This window comes from Anomaloglossus baeobatrachus, chromosome 3 (assembly GCF_048569485.1).
Source record: "Anomaloglossus baeobatrachus isolate aAnoBae1 chromosome 3, aAnoBae1.hap1, whole genome shotgun sequence".
Lineage (NCBI taxonomy): Eukaryota > Metazoa > Chordata > Amphibia > Anura > Aromobatidae > Anomaloglossus > Anomaloglossus baeobatrachus.
Genome location: NC_134355.1, coordinates 571,782,388 through 571,797,705, shown reverse-complemented (window position 1 = coordinate 571,797,705; position 15,318 = coordinate 571,782,388). Strand labels below are relative to the sequence as shown.

Sequence of the window (15,318 nt, the reverse complement as noted above, 5' to 3'; positions counted from 1 at the left end):
TTACATTTACTCTCCAAAAACATGCCTCCATTAAAGTAAATGGAGCCTGGAACTACAGGTTATTAGTAGGAGCTGTGATTGGTTGCTATAGGAACAAAGGACATTCATAGTATAAGAAGCTTATATGTGAGGTAATAAGATGTTGGTGGGGAGACGGATAGAGAGAGACAGACAGAGAGACAGAACGAGAGACAGACAGAGAGACAGACAGGGAAAGAGACAGAGAGATAGAGACAGACAGGGAAAGAGACAGACAGAGACAAATGGTGAAAGAGACAGACAGAGACAGACCTAAAAATAGACAGACCTGGAAAGAGACAGACCTGGAAAGAGATAGATGGGGAAAGTGACAGATGGGGAAAGAGACAGACAGACATGCAGACAGGAACAGAGACAGGCAGACAGGGAAGGAGGAGACAGCCAGAGAGACCGACAAAGATAGATGGGGAAGGACACAGACCTTGATAGAGACAGACGGGGAAAGAGACAGAGAAATAGAGACAGACAAGGAAAGAGACAGACAGAGATAGGCAGACAGGGAAAGAGACAGACAGGAAAAGACACAGACAAAGAGATGGGGAGACAGACGGGGAAAGAGACAGACCTGGGAAAGAGACAGACCTAGAAAGAGACAGATGGAGAAAGAAACAGAGAGAGACAGACAAAAAAAGAGACAGAGACAGGCAGACGGGGAAAGTGACAGACCTGGAAAAAGACAGACGGAGCACATTACTTGGCCAACTTAGTTAAATCTGTGTGGAATATCTGTGGTGTTGAAATATATGTTCTGAAATGCTTCTATTAGCTTAGTTTTTGCCTTTTAAAAATTATATTTCCATCTATTTGTTTTGTGGTTTTTGTGTGCAGAATAAATTTTTGTTAATACATTCTATTTTGTTAACAACAGTTATTAACCCGGGTGAAGCCGGGTAGTACAGCTAGTAAATTAAAAATCCAGTTAGGATGCAAGGCTTGGATTGAATTCAATTGTTTTCAAGATGCAGATAAAATGCAATTAGAAATGACCCATATACAACCAATGGCGTTCAGAGAGCATGTACAGTAAATAGAGTAACAGTTCATGATATCGCTCACACATTGTACGCAGAATTCAGTGTATCCGAACAGATAAGGCTGCAGGTACATGAATGGTAATGTATACAATACCTATTTGTCAGTTCTGAGTCCAAGTAAAAAATCCAATGTGGTTCCAAAATAAAAGGTCCAATGTCACTCCTTGGAAGAAGTCCAATCTGAATAGCTCCAACTCTAAACTTCTACTGTAGCATTCCCTCTCCCCCCCCCGTTTACTTCACCTAGTCCATTATAAGTTCAAGACTTTACCAACAGGCAAGGCCTCTGTCATGCTGCGCAATCACATCACTCCTCACTGCAATTATGTATCTAATCTACAAACATCAAAATCTTCCTCAGTCCCCCAAACAGGATCGAATTGTAGTCCTTCACAGGTTTGAACACACCACCATCAACCAGTCATTTTCTCACTGGGCATATGCACATCTAGAGTTAACTCCACCATAATATTACTCTTCACCTTGACTGCACGTGTCCATACATCAACACCCTCCACTTGCTTACCCAAGCTATGCCCGTATTCAATGTGTTAGCTTTCCTGTACACTTTTGTGGCATAAATTTCACAAAAATGTACTCTAGCCCCTAATAGGAGTAACCTTTCTGACAGTGGCAGACGGCAGTTGTGAAGTGCGCCTAACTCATTAACTGGCATGTGCCTTTTAATTAATTAATCGCGTCTAACTCCTGAGGTCACGTTGATTAAGACTCTCGTACAAAATGTCAGTCTCAAAGAATGGGACTCATAGACTATAAAACAGTCTCAAGAAAAGAAAAATAGTCTTGCATATGGAAGACCAATGTATTCACCCCTTATGCATATCCATCAGTGGGAGGTACATATACATCATGTATGACGTGGTGAAACATAGGCCCAGCAAATATACCTACATGAACATTAGGCTATGATGACAAGCTGCCCACTCCACAACAATGACTGTAATTGGAGAAGACATCTAAAAAGTCCATAGTTTGCTAGTTGTCGCTGCTACATGGCCACACAATACAAATGAATGAGGTCACATTGCAACCTTGGAACTGCGACCACAACAAGCAAGTCACAAGAAGTCCAATCAGATCTGTTTTTTTGTAACTGCCTTGTCTCAGTACCTTGTATTGCGGTGCAATGTAGCAAGTGACACCTAGCAATCTTTATTACCCAACAGGTGTCACTCTGAAATTCACCGTGTAGCCCCAGCCTTAGAGACATTGGAGCAATTAATGTCAAAGCTAGCTCTTCTCTAACCCAGAGTACGTCAGTCAGTGTCTTTGCATTTTATTGTAATGTATAGACTTACACCATACTTTTTTTCAATCCAGGCCATGCCAGGCAAAGCACGGTATTGAGAAATCTATAGAAATGAAATCAAAGCCTGATCTCCCAACTCCTCTGAGCAGTAGTGAGGACAGCACAGGTAGCTGGTCGCAACTTGTGAATGACGAGGAAAACCTAGAGGATACCAGCAGTTTCCTTCAGCTGAGTGAGCGATCCACAAGGTAAGAAGAGCAGCATTCGACATCCCATGTGTCAGTGTTCGACTGAACTAAGTATATGATGTCATAATGTAGCACCCACAGGGCAGGACTAAACTGCACTCGTTGCCGGGCCGGTGATGTCGGGTCAGGGGGATGTCTCGGGTGGCCCTTGCCCGGTTTTGTGGCCTCGAGGTGTACAATAAAAGGGAGATGGAGATAGAATGAGAATGGTGGGGAGATGGTGAGGATGTTGGGAGTTGTCTCGTGATGCCACCTGCAGCATGCAGCCATGGATTAGCCGCCATTGCGGTCGCAGTCCTCTGGGGCAGATGATGTCGCAGCCAAGATATTTCAGCTTCCCGCAGGCGAAGTTAGGCCCCAGGGAGGATGATGGTGGTAGTAGTGGCTGTTGGTGCCAAAACGCAGGGTGACGGTGCCGGCAATGAAGGACGGATACGGCAGTTGTGGTTTCAGGTCTTTACTCACTGTCCTTTGGTTGCTGAGGAGTACCGGTCTCCACCATGATGGGCTCCAGCCGATCCCGGATAAGTTAGAGGTAGCGACTGATATTTGAAAGTGTCCTTTCCCAAGGGATGCCCCTCCAGAAGTGAGGAACCCGGGCTGAGTTTTCCGCTCCAAGCCTCTGGCCCCGTGAAGAAAAAAGAAGGAAGAAAGTGGTGTTGTGCTGCCAGAACTGAAGTCCCAACTTGAGTGAAGATTCTATAAGGTTGCTCCTACTTCTACCCCAAGTGGTCCCGCCCCCCAGGTGGTTGTCTTAGTGAGTGGGAAAGTCCCATGTTTCGTGATGGCCACCCCCATCTACCCTATTTCAGTCCCCAGTGAGAAGGTACCTAAGCTATATGTAAGGTGAAATGTGGAAACACCGGTGGTTAACCCTCTCCTTACCCAAGATGAATACTGCATCTTAAGTGAGGCGCAGTACCCTGTGGCGACTGAAGCCTCAGGGGCGCCACAATAACTCTCTCATATATGAACAATGCAAATAAGATAACATTTCTAAACCGAAAATAACTGTAAATGTGCTCTACTTTTGAGTGAAGTCTTCTCTTTGACTCCTACTAACCAAGTAATGGCTGACATTACAGTACGCAGGGTGCTGGATTCAATTTTTACCCATTTTGTGGTCTGTGTCCGTTTTTACCATCAGTGTGGCAGTCATTTTTCTCCTATGCAAGAAAAAGTTTTACAGGCTTCTTTTAACCATTAAATAGTAAAATACAGACAGCACATGACTGAAACACTGATGGCATTTGTGTGCTATCCTCCTTTTTTTCATGGACCTGTTGACTAGTATTGGCAAGTTATCATTCATGTCTCAGATCAAAAGTGGACATGTTTCTGGTTTTTTTTTATAAGGCTAGGGTTATGTGTTCAGTCTAAAAAACATGGATAGAATATATCGAGGGTGGGGGCCGGCTTCCCCGTTGCGTGGGCTGCTCGGGGAGATCACGCTCGGATCCGGTACCTTCTCCTCGATGGCTCGAGCAGGCCGGACCCGGGGCTCGAGCAGCGCTCCTCGCCCACGAGTGAAAAGGGAGGGGAGGTGGATTTTCGGGATGGATGGAGTGTTCGTGACGCCACCCACGGGTTGTGGTGACGGTGGGCACCACCGCTGCTGGTGACGGGGTTCCCGGGAGCGATGGCAGGGAGCTGCTAGGTGTTAGCCCCTCCGTGGGTAGGGGCTGATGGTCCCGGGGCCCGGTAGGAGGTTTGGGCTCCTCAGGTTTTGGGTGTTGGCAGGGTGCAGGGTCGCGGTGCAGCGCAGCGCGGTGCCGGATGGCACTGGTGTACTCACTCAGACACAGATGGACAGAGTCTCTGGTAAACCAAATGGCTGGATGGACGGGGCCCACAGCCGGCTACGGTGTTCTCCCTAGACGGGTTGATGGTGGCTGTCGTTCCCTGCACCTGTGTTTTGTGTCTTGACTCCAATGCCTGGGCACCGGGAGTCCGCTCCCCGACGTATACGTGCCGGAGGAGCCCGTTTGCCCGCAGACGCTGGCCCTTTGGATCTCTGGCCCTTGGCGGTGGCACTTATCCGGGATGGTTGGGCTTTTGCCTTCAATCGGGACTTGGGTGGGAATGAACCCCTGAGGTCCAGACTGCAATCAGAGAATTTGATTAAAGGTTGGCTTTAAGCCTAGTCAGGGTCTGAGTACCCTGCCTGGTGCTTAGCTCCAATCTGCTCCCCGGTTTGGTACCGGCGGGCCACAGCCCGACCCCGGTCCTACGGTTCCGCTGACCTTCGCCACTTCCTGTAGACGGCCACCACCGTCTGCCGACCTTGCTCGAAGTGCCTGGGGTCCCACCCAGACACCAACAGTTTCGCTCCTTACTGTCCGACTGCTCTCTCCAGACTCTTCTCAACTCAGCTCCACTCAACTCAACTCAACTGCTGTGTTTTCCCGCCTCCAGGCCTGTGAACTCCTCGGTGGGCGGGGCCAACCACCAGGCTCCGCCCCACCTGGTGTGGACATCAACCCTGGAGGGTGGCAACAAGGGTTTAATGTGTGACTGGTGTGACCAGTCCAGGGAAGGGGGTGTGTGTGGTGTTGTGTCTGTGACCACCTGGCTAGGCCAGGGCGTCACAAATACATAAGTGAAAAACAGACGTTCACATTTGTGTTCCATAATCAGTTTTTCCAGAACTTAAAAAATGGAATCTGAGCTTTAAAAGATCCGTCACATGAGGGACATCGATGGGGACAAACAGATATCACTGACTGATAATAGGACCTGCCAGACATGGAGGGCGCCTGTCATTTTACCATAAGGAGCATATAGCATGATGTGCTATTTTTTCCATGAAATGTGTCCAGATCAGTGGCAGAGGCGTCTAAAGAAACCAGCCATTTATATGTGTCAGTCTTATAGTTCTTTTATTCCAATCCTTAACCAGAAAGGTTACATAGCAGATAGATAAGTGTGTAAAATATGTGATCATGGTCACTGAGCTATGTCTGTGATCTATGTGCCTGCCTGAAATAGCTCAGGTGACGGAGCGGGGAGCAGTGAAACTTTCATTTGGCGGTATCTTTATAGAATATAATAAAAGATTTCCTGAGTAGCTATTATCACTGTACACATTTTTATAACTTCACGCCAGGTTTATTCTTCCTTGGAGCGCAGTAGATTTATTTTTGGAAAAAGAATAAATAGAATCAAATAAGCTAGGAACCAAAAGCAGAATTGTGCCGGAAAACTTATTGTCTGTTCATTTCTTACAGTAATGGCAATGGCAGCACGAGGAGCAGTATAGGCGCTGTGGATCTAGACGCCTTCCTGGAGATGGTTCCACCTGGCATCGCTCCCGATATGTAAGTAGAAATTAAACTACCAGAGTTTTACTAATGTGAATTCCTATTAATTATAGAAATACTAAGGGTAGAGTTTGTGTTGATGGTGCTGTAGTCAAAGGATCAGCTTGCCAAGTGTTAGGTTAGAAAACACCTGAGATTTTATTGCAGTTTTTAAAGGGGTGGTTCACTTCACAGCATAATGGCCACACATCGATGTAAAGCTCATAAAGAAGGCCTTTTTCAAATACCTTGTGTAGTCAATTGTGCCTCTGAGCGGCGCTATTTCAGTCTGCCCATCCCCATCATGTGAGCCCTGGGCTCCGTGACCTCTGACATCCGGTGATGTCGCGTCAACTTCCAGTTGACCCAACATTACTGAGGCGTGCCCCAGTCTCCATGAATGACTGGGCTGTGGGCGGAGTTTCACTGCTCGTCACAGCCCAGCATCACTCCTGCTTGTGGCGCTCTGCAGCGAAGGAGAGTGTGCGTATGATGCTGGGCTGTGACGAGGAAATATCTGAAATAAACCCTTTGTGTGCTAATGCACCCTAAAGGTAAATGCACACTATGCATTTTACTGGTGGGTACTCTCCTTAACCTGCCTGAAAAAGCGTTACATCCACTAAAAAAATTTAACATAAGCATTAAAGGGGTTTTCCCATGAACAAAATTCACTTTAATCAATAGATCTTGGAATAATAATAATTTCCACAATTGGATGTGTTTAACAACTGTGAGATAATCTTAGATACTGAGGTACTGAGGACACTTAGTACTTAGTATACTTACTATTATTAGGTACTGAGATAAGGCGGCGTTACACGGGATGATATATCGTGCGATCGCACCCGCCCCCGTTGTTTGTGCATCACGGGCAATTCATTGCCCGTGGCGCACAATGTCGTTAACCCCCGTCACACGTACTTACCTCCCTAACGACGTCGCTGTGGGCAGCAAACATCCTCTTCCTGAAGGGGGAGGGACGTTCGGCGTCACAGCGACGTCACACAGTGGGCGCCCAATAGAAGCGGAGGGGCGGAGATGAGCGGCCGGAACATCCCGCCCACCTCCTTCCTTCCTCCCTTCCTCATTGCCGGTGTAACACAGGTAAGCTGTGTTCATCGTTCCCGGGGTGTCACACGTAGCGATGTGTGCTGCCTCAAGAATGACGAACAACCGGCCCGCAGAAGGAGGAACAACACTATGAAAATGAACGACGTGTCAACGAGCATCGATAAGGTAAGTATTTTTGCTCGTTAACAGTCGTTCGGAGGTGTCACATGCTACGACATTTCTAACAATGACGGATGTGCGTCACGAATTCTGTGACCCCAACGACATACCGTTAGATATATCGTAGCGTGTAACGCCGCCTATAGTCTTATATATGTGCCCCTTCTATGTACTGTGTAATTGATGTGTCTGACTATACAGGGACATGGTCTTCTCATACCACATCTACTGGGCAGGGGAGGAAGTAAAAAGGTATACAGACATTACAGAAAGGGATTGCAAAATATTCTTCTTTGAGGTAAAATATTTTTAAAAAATATGCAGAAAAATGTTTTACCTCACAAAAAGAATCAGCTGTGATCCCGTGCTGTGCTATATGTATTCTTTTCTGCTTCCTCCCCTGCCCTGGAGATGTGGTATGATCAGACCATGTCCCCATATAGTCATATACAGCCATTATACAGCACACCGCAGGGACACATATATAAGATTTTCTCACCACAGGAACATTTTTTTAAACACATCCAATTGTGGAAATTATTATTATTCCAAGATCTATTGATTAAAATCAAATTTAAAATTATCTTTGTTAGTGGGAAACCCCCCTTTAATCTATAAAAACGACTTGTTGTTGACATGTTCAGTTTTCTGAGCATCTTTTAACTGCCTCAGTTTGGCAAAAATGCCAAGCCGCTCACTAATTTTATTAAATATAGGCTATAAATCAATGCCGCAACCAAAAACACTGCAAAAACAGTTGAAGTAATGATCGAAAAGATGCCAAAAAAGACATCAGGGCAAAAGCACCTCTTGAAATATCTTCCTTCTGAAAAATTCAATGGGTTTGTGCTTGTCTAAAAGACATGTGCTCATATCCTAAAGGGGGCTTTACACGCTACGATATCGCTAATGCAAAGTCGTTGGGGTCACGGAATTTGTGACGCACATCCGGCCGCATTAGCGATGCCGTTGTGTGTGACACCTATGAGCGATTTTGCATCGTCGCAAAAACGTGCAAAATCGCTCATCGGTGACATGGGGGTCCATTCTCAATTATCGTTACTGCAGCAATAACAAGGTTGTTCCTCGTTCCTGCGGCAGCACACATCGCTCCGTGTGACACCGCAGGAACGAGGAACCTCTCCTTACCTGCCTCTCGGCCGCAATGGTAAGGAAGGAGGTGGGCGGGATGCTACGTCACGCTCATCTCTGCCCCTCCGCTTCTATTGGGCGGCGGTTCAGTGACACTGCTGTGACGTCGCTGTGACGCTAAACGAACCGCCCCCTTAGAAAGGAGGCGGTTCGCCAGTCACAGCGACGTCGCCGGGCAGGTAAGTAGTGTGACGGGTCTGGGCGATGTTGTGCGGTACGGGCAGCGATTTGCCTGTGTCGCACAACAGATGGGGGCGGGTACCCACACTAGCGATATCGGTACCGATATCGCAGCGTGTAAAGCGGCCTTAAGCTTAAGCTCCCATGGTGTGTAATACTGTATTTTTGCTACCCCCCAAAAAATCAGTGTATAACAGGTCCATTAAAGTGAAGGGGATTTCTCTAAATCTCCTGCACATCGTCCATTTTTTACGCTGCAGTACCAGACCTGCGGTGCGATTTTGAATGTGCAACATGTCAATTTCTCTTGCAGTAAGTATGCGTTTCACTTGCAGATATTAACCATAAAACTGCTTTAGATTTGGAAGATCCGAAGATGAAAATAGTGCAGATACACTGGTGTTGAATTTCCATGGTGAAAAAAACCACTAAAAACACATGTAATTTGCACATGACTTTATGAATACAGTTTTAGCACAGCTCAGCAAACAAGTATCCAAAACATATCCGCTTTATTTAAACCTCGACATTCTAAAAAGAGACCAAAAAAACACATCTAAAAAAACTATTGTAATGCAATATAAAAAAACTCAAAAACGCAATGAAAAAAAAGTAACCTAATTAGCTAACTGGTGCAGAAAATCTGCAACATCAAAAACTCACCAAATACTCATTGTGGGAACGTAGCCTACTGGTCCCTTTACTTGGGGGCACAATATGATCAATTTGCTGATTGGCGGATATCTGAATGCCAGTTTACACAGGCAGACAAAAGCAAACAATGCGCACTGAGTGATCTACACTGTGTGCAGAAATATTAGGCAAATGAGTATTTTGATCACATGATACTTTTTATACATGTTGTACTACTCCAAGCTGTATAGGCTTGAGAGCCAACTAACAATTAAGTAAATCAGGTGATGTGCATCTCTGTAATGAGGAGGGGTGTGGTGTAATGTCATCAACACCCTATATAAGGTGTGCTTAATTATTAGGCAACTTCCTTACCTTTGACAAAATGGGTCAGAAGAGAGATTTGACTGGCTCTGAAAAGTCTAAAATTGTGAGATATCTTGCAGAGGGATTCTGGAGTCTTGAAATTGCCAAACTTTTGAAGCGTGATCACCAAACAATCAAGCGTTTCATGGCAAATAGCCAACAGGGTCGCAAGAAGCGTGTTGGGCAAAAAAGGCGCAAAATAACTGCCCATGATTTGAGGAAAATCAAGCGTGAAGCTGCCAATTTGCCATTTGCCACCAGTTTGGCCATATTTCAGAGCTGCAACCTTACTGGAGTATCAAAATGCACAAGGTGTTTCATACTCAGTGACATGGCCAAGGTAAGGAAGGCTGAAAAACTACCACCTCTGAACAAGAAACATAAGATAAAATGTCAAGACTGAGCCAAGAAATATCTTAAGACTGATTTTTCAAAGGTTTTATGGACTGATGAAATAAGAGTGACTCTTGATGGGCCAGAGGCTGGTTCAGTAAAGGGCAGAGAGCTCCACTCCGACTCAGATGCCAGCAATGTGGAGGTGGGGTACTGGTATGGGCTGGTATCATCAAAGATGAACTTGTGGGACCTTTTCAGGTTGAGGATGGAGTGAAGCTCAACTCCCAGACCTACTGCCAGTTTCTGGAAGACAACTTCTTCAAGCAGTGGTACAGGAGGAAGTCGGTATCGTTCAAGAAAAACATGATTTTCATGCAACAATGCTCCATCACATGCATCTAACTACTCCACAGCATGGCTGGCCAGTAAAGGTCTAAAAGATGAAAAAATAATGACATTGTCCCCTTGTTTACCTGATCTCAAGCCCATAGATAACCTGTGGTCCCTCATAAAATGTAAGATCTACAGGGAGGGAAAACAGTACACCTCTCGGAACAGTGTCTGGAGGCTGTTTTGGTTGCTGCACGCAATGTTGATCGTAAACAGATCAAGCAACTGAAAGAATCTATGGATGGTAGGCTGTTGAGTATCATCAGAAAGAAAGGTGGATATATTGGTCACTAATTTTTTGGGGTTTTGTTTTTGCATCTCAGAAATGTTTATTTTTAAATTTGTGCAGTTATATTGGTTAACCTGGTGAAAATAAACAAGTGAAGTGAAATGGGAATATATTTGGTTTTTATTAAGTTGCCTACTAATTCTGCACAGTAATAGTTACCTGCACAAATCTAAAAAAAAAACACCCCAACTTCCAAAAATATTAAGCTTTGAGTCTTTTGGGTTGATTGAGAACATAGTTGTTGATCAATAATAAAAAAAATTGTCTAAAATACAACTTGCCTAATAATTCTGCACACAGTGTATAGTAGATGGCTCAGTATACATAGGCTGCTATTGTTCTTCTCAGTGTGCGTCCTGTTTACACAGGATGAAACAGCTCCAAAAATAATGATCTTTAACGTTGCGCAAACATCATTTAACTCAATGAATGAGCATTTTTCTTGCTTATCGGGTGATCGGCAGTCTGTTTACATGGCGAGAATTGTAATATGATCATTTTTAACCATGCTCATTAAGAATTATGTTGCTGTGAAAAATGCCTTTTTGGGTATTATGCCTGAGGTGGTTGCACAAAGCCCTTCACTTGTCATTTCTAGAAGACACCATTGGTCCTCTAATCCTGAATCCCCTTGGTGTCCAAACCTATGACTGGGCATATGTACTAGATGCATACTGTGCCCAGTTTATTGACCTGATAGCGCCCACTTAGGCAACTGCCAGGCAGTGATATTTGGACACCTTACGGCAATTTTATTTGGGTGCTGTACAATATGTTGCAGTATTTGGGCTATTTGTGGTACAATGGGGAGGGGGAGATACAATTGACTGGCGTAGGGTTGATCCTGGTAGGTTTCCATCCTAGTATCATTCTGATTGGAAGTAGTGAGACTAAAGGGTACTTTACACACTGTGATATCCAGTGGCGTAACTACCGCGGTCGCAGCGGTCGCGATCGCGACCGGGCCCGGGAGGTTAGGGGCCCGGCGGCCGCCAGGCAGATCAGCAGCCAGCTCCTGTCAGTGTGAGAGGAGCTGCGCTGATCTGTCACAGACCTGGCAGCCGCTATTTGACCCGCTGCCGCCGACGACACCGGGCCCCCCTACCTAATGTCAGCGGCGGCACCGGGGCCCCCTGCCTGGTGACAGCGGCTGCAGCGTCTCCCTTGTCACCGCGCACAGTAATGATGAAGCATAGTGCGGCCAGTGCCGCGCTATGCATCACCATTCTCCCCCTGTGCGATGACGTCACTCCCGAGCGACTGCTGTGCTGAGTGCACAGAGTGCAAGACGGGAGGACGCCGACCGTAGCACCGGGAGAACGAGCAGCGGGGAAGACAGCAGCGGTGGAAGGAAGAGAGAAGGTGAGTACTTGGTTTTTTTTAATATAAGTGAGTAAACGGTGGCCAGAGGCTTGGGAAGGCAGTTCTGGGGAAGCTGCATTATTGTATATGGAAGCCAGGAGAGGCTGCTTTATACATGGAGGTCTGAGGAGGCTGCATTATATGTGGTGGTCTGGGGTAGCTGCATTATTATACATGGAGGCCTGGAGAGGCTGCTTTATACATGGAGGTCTGAGGAGGCTGCATTATATATGGAGGCCTGGAGAGGCTGCTTTTTACATGGAGGTCTGAGGAGGCTGCATTATATCTGGAGGCCTGGAGAGGCTGCTTTATACATGGAGGCCTGTAGAGGCTGCTTTATACATGGAGGTCTGAGGAGGCTGCATTATATATGGAGGCCTGGAGAGGCTGCTTTATACATGGAGGTCTGAGGAGGCTGCATTATATATGGAGGCCTGGAGAGGCTGCTTTATACATGGAGGCCTGTGCTTTATACATGGAGGTCTGGGGAGGCTGCATTATATATGGAGGTCTGGGGTGGCTGCATTATTATACATGGAGGCCTGGAGAGGCTGCTTTATACATGGAGGTCTGAGGAAGCTGCATTATTATACATGGAGGCCTGGAGATACTGCATTACACATGGAGGCCTAGAGATACTGCATTATACATGGAGGCCTGAGGAGGCTGGGTGCATTGTTATACATAGAGGCCTGGAGAGGCTGGCTGCTATATTATACATGGAGGCCTGAGGAGGCTGGGTGCATTGTTATACATGGAGGTGGTCTGGAGAAGCTGGCTGCTACATTATACATGGAGGCCTGAGGAGGCTGGCTGCATTATTATACATGGAGGCCTGGAGAGGCTGGCTGCATTATTATATATGGAGGTCTGGGGGGGCTGCATAATACAAAATGAAGGACACCTTATACATGGAATATAGGGGTGCCTTATGCATGGAGGAGTATGGGGCTGCATAATGCAATATGAAGTTTTATGGGGTTGCGTTATAATACATATAGGACTATGGGGGCTACATTATAATATATGGAGGACTATGGAGGCTACCTTATACATGGACTATGGGGGTGCATTATAAAACATTGGGGACTATGTGGTGCAGTATAATATATGGAGAACTATGGGGTGAATTATAATATATGGAGAACTATGGGGTGAATTATAATATATGGAGAACAATGAGAAATTCATTATAATAATTGGAGGGCTACTTTATACAAGGAGGACTATAGGGCTGCATTATAATATATGGAGGCCTATGTGGTGCAGTATAATACATGGAGAACTATGGGGTGAAATATAATACATAGAGAACTATGAGAAATTCAAGATAATAATTGAAGGGCTACTTTATACATGGAGGATTATGGGGGTGCATTATAATATATGGAGGACTATGTGGTGCAGTATTATATATTGAGTACTATTGGGTGAATTATAATGCATGGAGAACTATGGGAAATGCATTATAATACATGGAGGACTATGGAAGTGTATTCTAATATATGAAGGGTTATGTGGGACCCTTTATACTATTTGGAAGGCTATGTGGGTGCCATTATTGTATTTGGAGAACTATATACAAGGGGGGACAAAGATACAAGCAGGGGATGGGAATGTTTTGTGCTGAGGGAAAAGGCTCTTTTCCCTCAGCACCCAGCTTTCCCATGCTCTGCTATACATCTTCTCTCAGCACCCAGCTTTCCCATGCTCTGCTATACATCATGTCTCAGCACCCAGCTTTCCCATGCTCTGATATGGGAAAGCTGGGTGCTGAGGGAAAGATGTATAGCAGAGCATGGGGAAGCAGTGTGCCGAGGACAAGATGGATATCAGAAAATAGGAAAGCTGGGTGCTGATAGAGGGATTTCAGATCATGGGAAATCTGGGTGCTGTGGGTAAGAGCCAAGTGTCAGCATCATTATCCTGTACCCCGAGTGTCAGTGTCATTATCCTGTATCCTAAATGTCGATGTACGTGGAGGGGGGGCCCAGGTCTGAACTTTGCACCGGGGCCCATCAAACTCTAGTTACGCCCCTGGTGATATTGGTACCGATATCGCTAGCGAGCATACCCGCCCCCGTCGGTTGTGCGTCACAGGCAAATCGCTGCCCGTGGTGCACAACATCACTAACACGGACTTACCTTCCCTGCGACATCGCTCCGGCCGGCGAACTGCCTCCTTTCTAAGGGGGCGGTTGGTGCGGCGTCACAGAGACGTAACGCGGCAGACGTCCATTAGCAGAGGAGGGGCGGAGATGAGCGTCCGGAACATACCGCCCACCTCCTTCCTTCCTCATTGCCGGTGGACGCAGGTAAGGAGATGTTCGTTGTTCCTGCGGTGTCACACATAGCGATGTGTGCTGCCGCAGGAACGACGAACAACATTGTACCGGCAGCAGCAGCGATATTAAGGAAATGAACGATGTGTCAACGAGCAACGATTTTTCACGTTTTTGCACTCGTTGATCGTCGCTCATTGGTGTCACACGCTGCGATGTCACTAACGGCGCCGGATGTGCGTCACTAACGACGTGACCCCGACGATATATCGTTAGCGATGTCGCAGCGTGTAAATCACCCTTTCAGACTTTACATCAAGTGGCTAAAAATTAGTTTCCTACTATATTCTCTATAACAATTCAAGTACTAAGAGCCGAGGGGAATAATTGTTAAATTTTGTCTCATCCATGGATGAGAATATATTATATTACTTTATAACATATGTCTTAAACATATTGCTCAGCCAACTCTCCTGAGATCAGCACTTGTGGGTCCAGACTGTAGCTGAGCGTATATTAGAAAATTAGAGCTTTTCCAGTGCCCTGTTATTTCAGCTCTATTTATATAGCCACTAAGAACCTCTTTAAGTGGCACTTAAAAGCCGGTATTTTCACTAACCATGTTAGTCATTCTCAATTCAAGGAAAGTCAGGGTACCAGATTATAAAAGAAATTACAGTGGTGAGACCTGGTCATATGAAATCTCTACAAAGTACATCTAATCACTATGTTCAGGGTTACGTTCTTTAATAATTGTAAAATAACATAGTCACCTAATTTAAAGAGGTTGTGTAGAATTAGACAATATGGCCCACTTTAAAAAAAAAGGAATAAAATAGCGCCACTCTAGTCCATGGGCTATGTCTCTTGTTTCACTTCATCCCAATTCACTTGAATAAGGCTATGTGTGACGCCCTGGAATAGCCAGGTAGTCACATACATACCAACACACGCACCCCCACCCTAGGCAGTTACAACAGCCAACCAAAAACCCTTGTTGCCTCCCTCCAGGGTCTGATGTCCACACCAGGTGGGGCGGAGCCATGCGGTTGGCCCCACCCACCGAGGAGTTCACAGGCCTGGAGGCGGGAAAAGTGTCAGATCAGTTTTGGAGGTGAAAGTGAGAGGAGTAAACACTTGAGTGCCTGGGTAGGAACCCAGGCACTAACAGCAAGGTTGGCAGACGGTGGTGGCCGTCTGCAGGA

The 15,318-nt window shown here is 45.9% G+C and overlaps 1 protein-coding gene across 2 annotated transcripts in view; it reads left to right on the top strand.

Moving 5' to 3' along the window:
* Positions 1-15,318, top strand: part of SPHKAP (SPHK1 interactor, AKAP domain containing) — a 456,834-nt gene that overhangs the window by 418,674 nt on the left and 22,842 nt on the right. For both annotated transcript variants that reach the window (XM_075340950.1, XM_075340952.1), the window contains exons 8-9: positions 2,415-2,591; positions 5,819-5,908. In XM_075340950.1, coding sequence (XP_075197065.1) covers positions 2,415-2,591; positions 5,819-5,908 — 267 coding nt within the window. The remainder of the gene's footprint in view (positions 1-2,414; positions 2,592-5,818; positions 5,909-15,318) is intronic.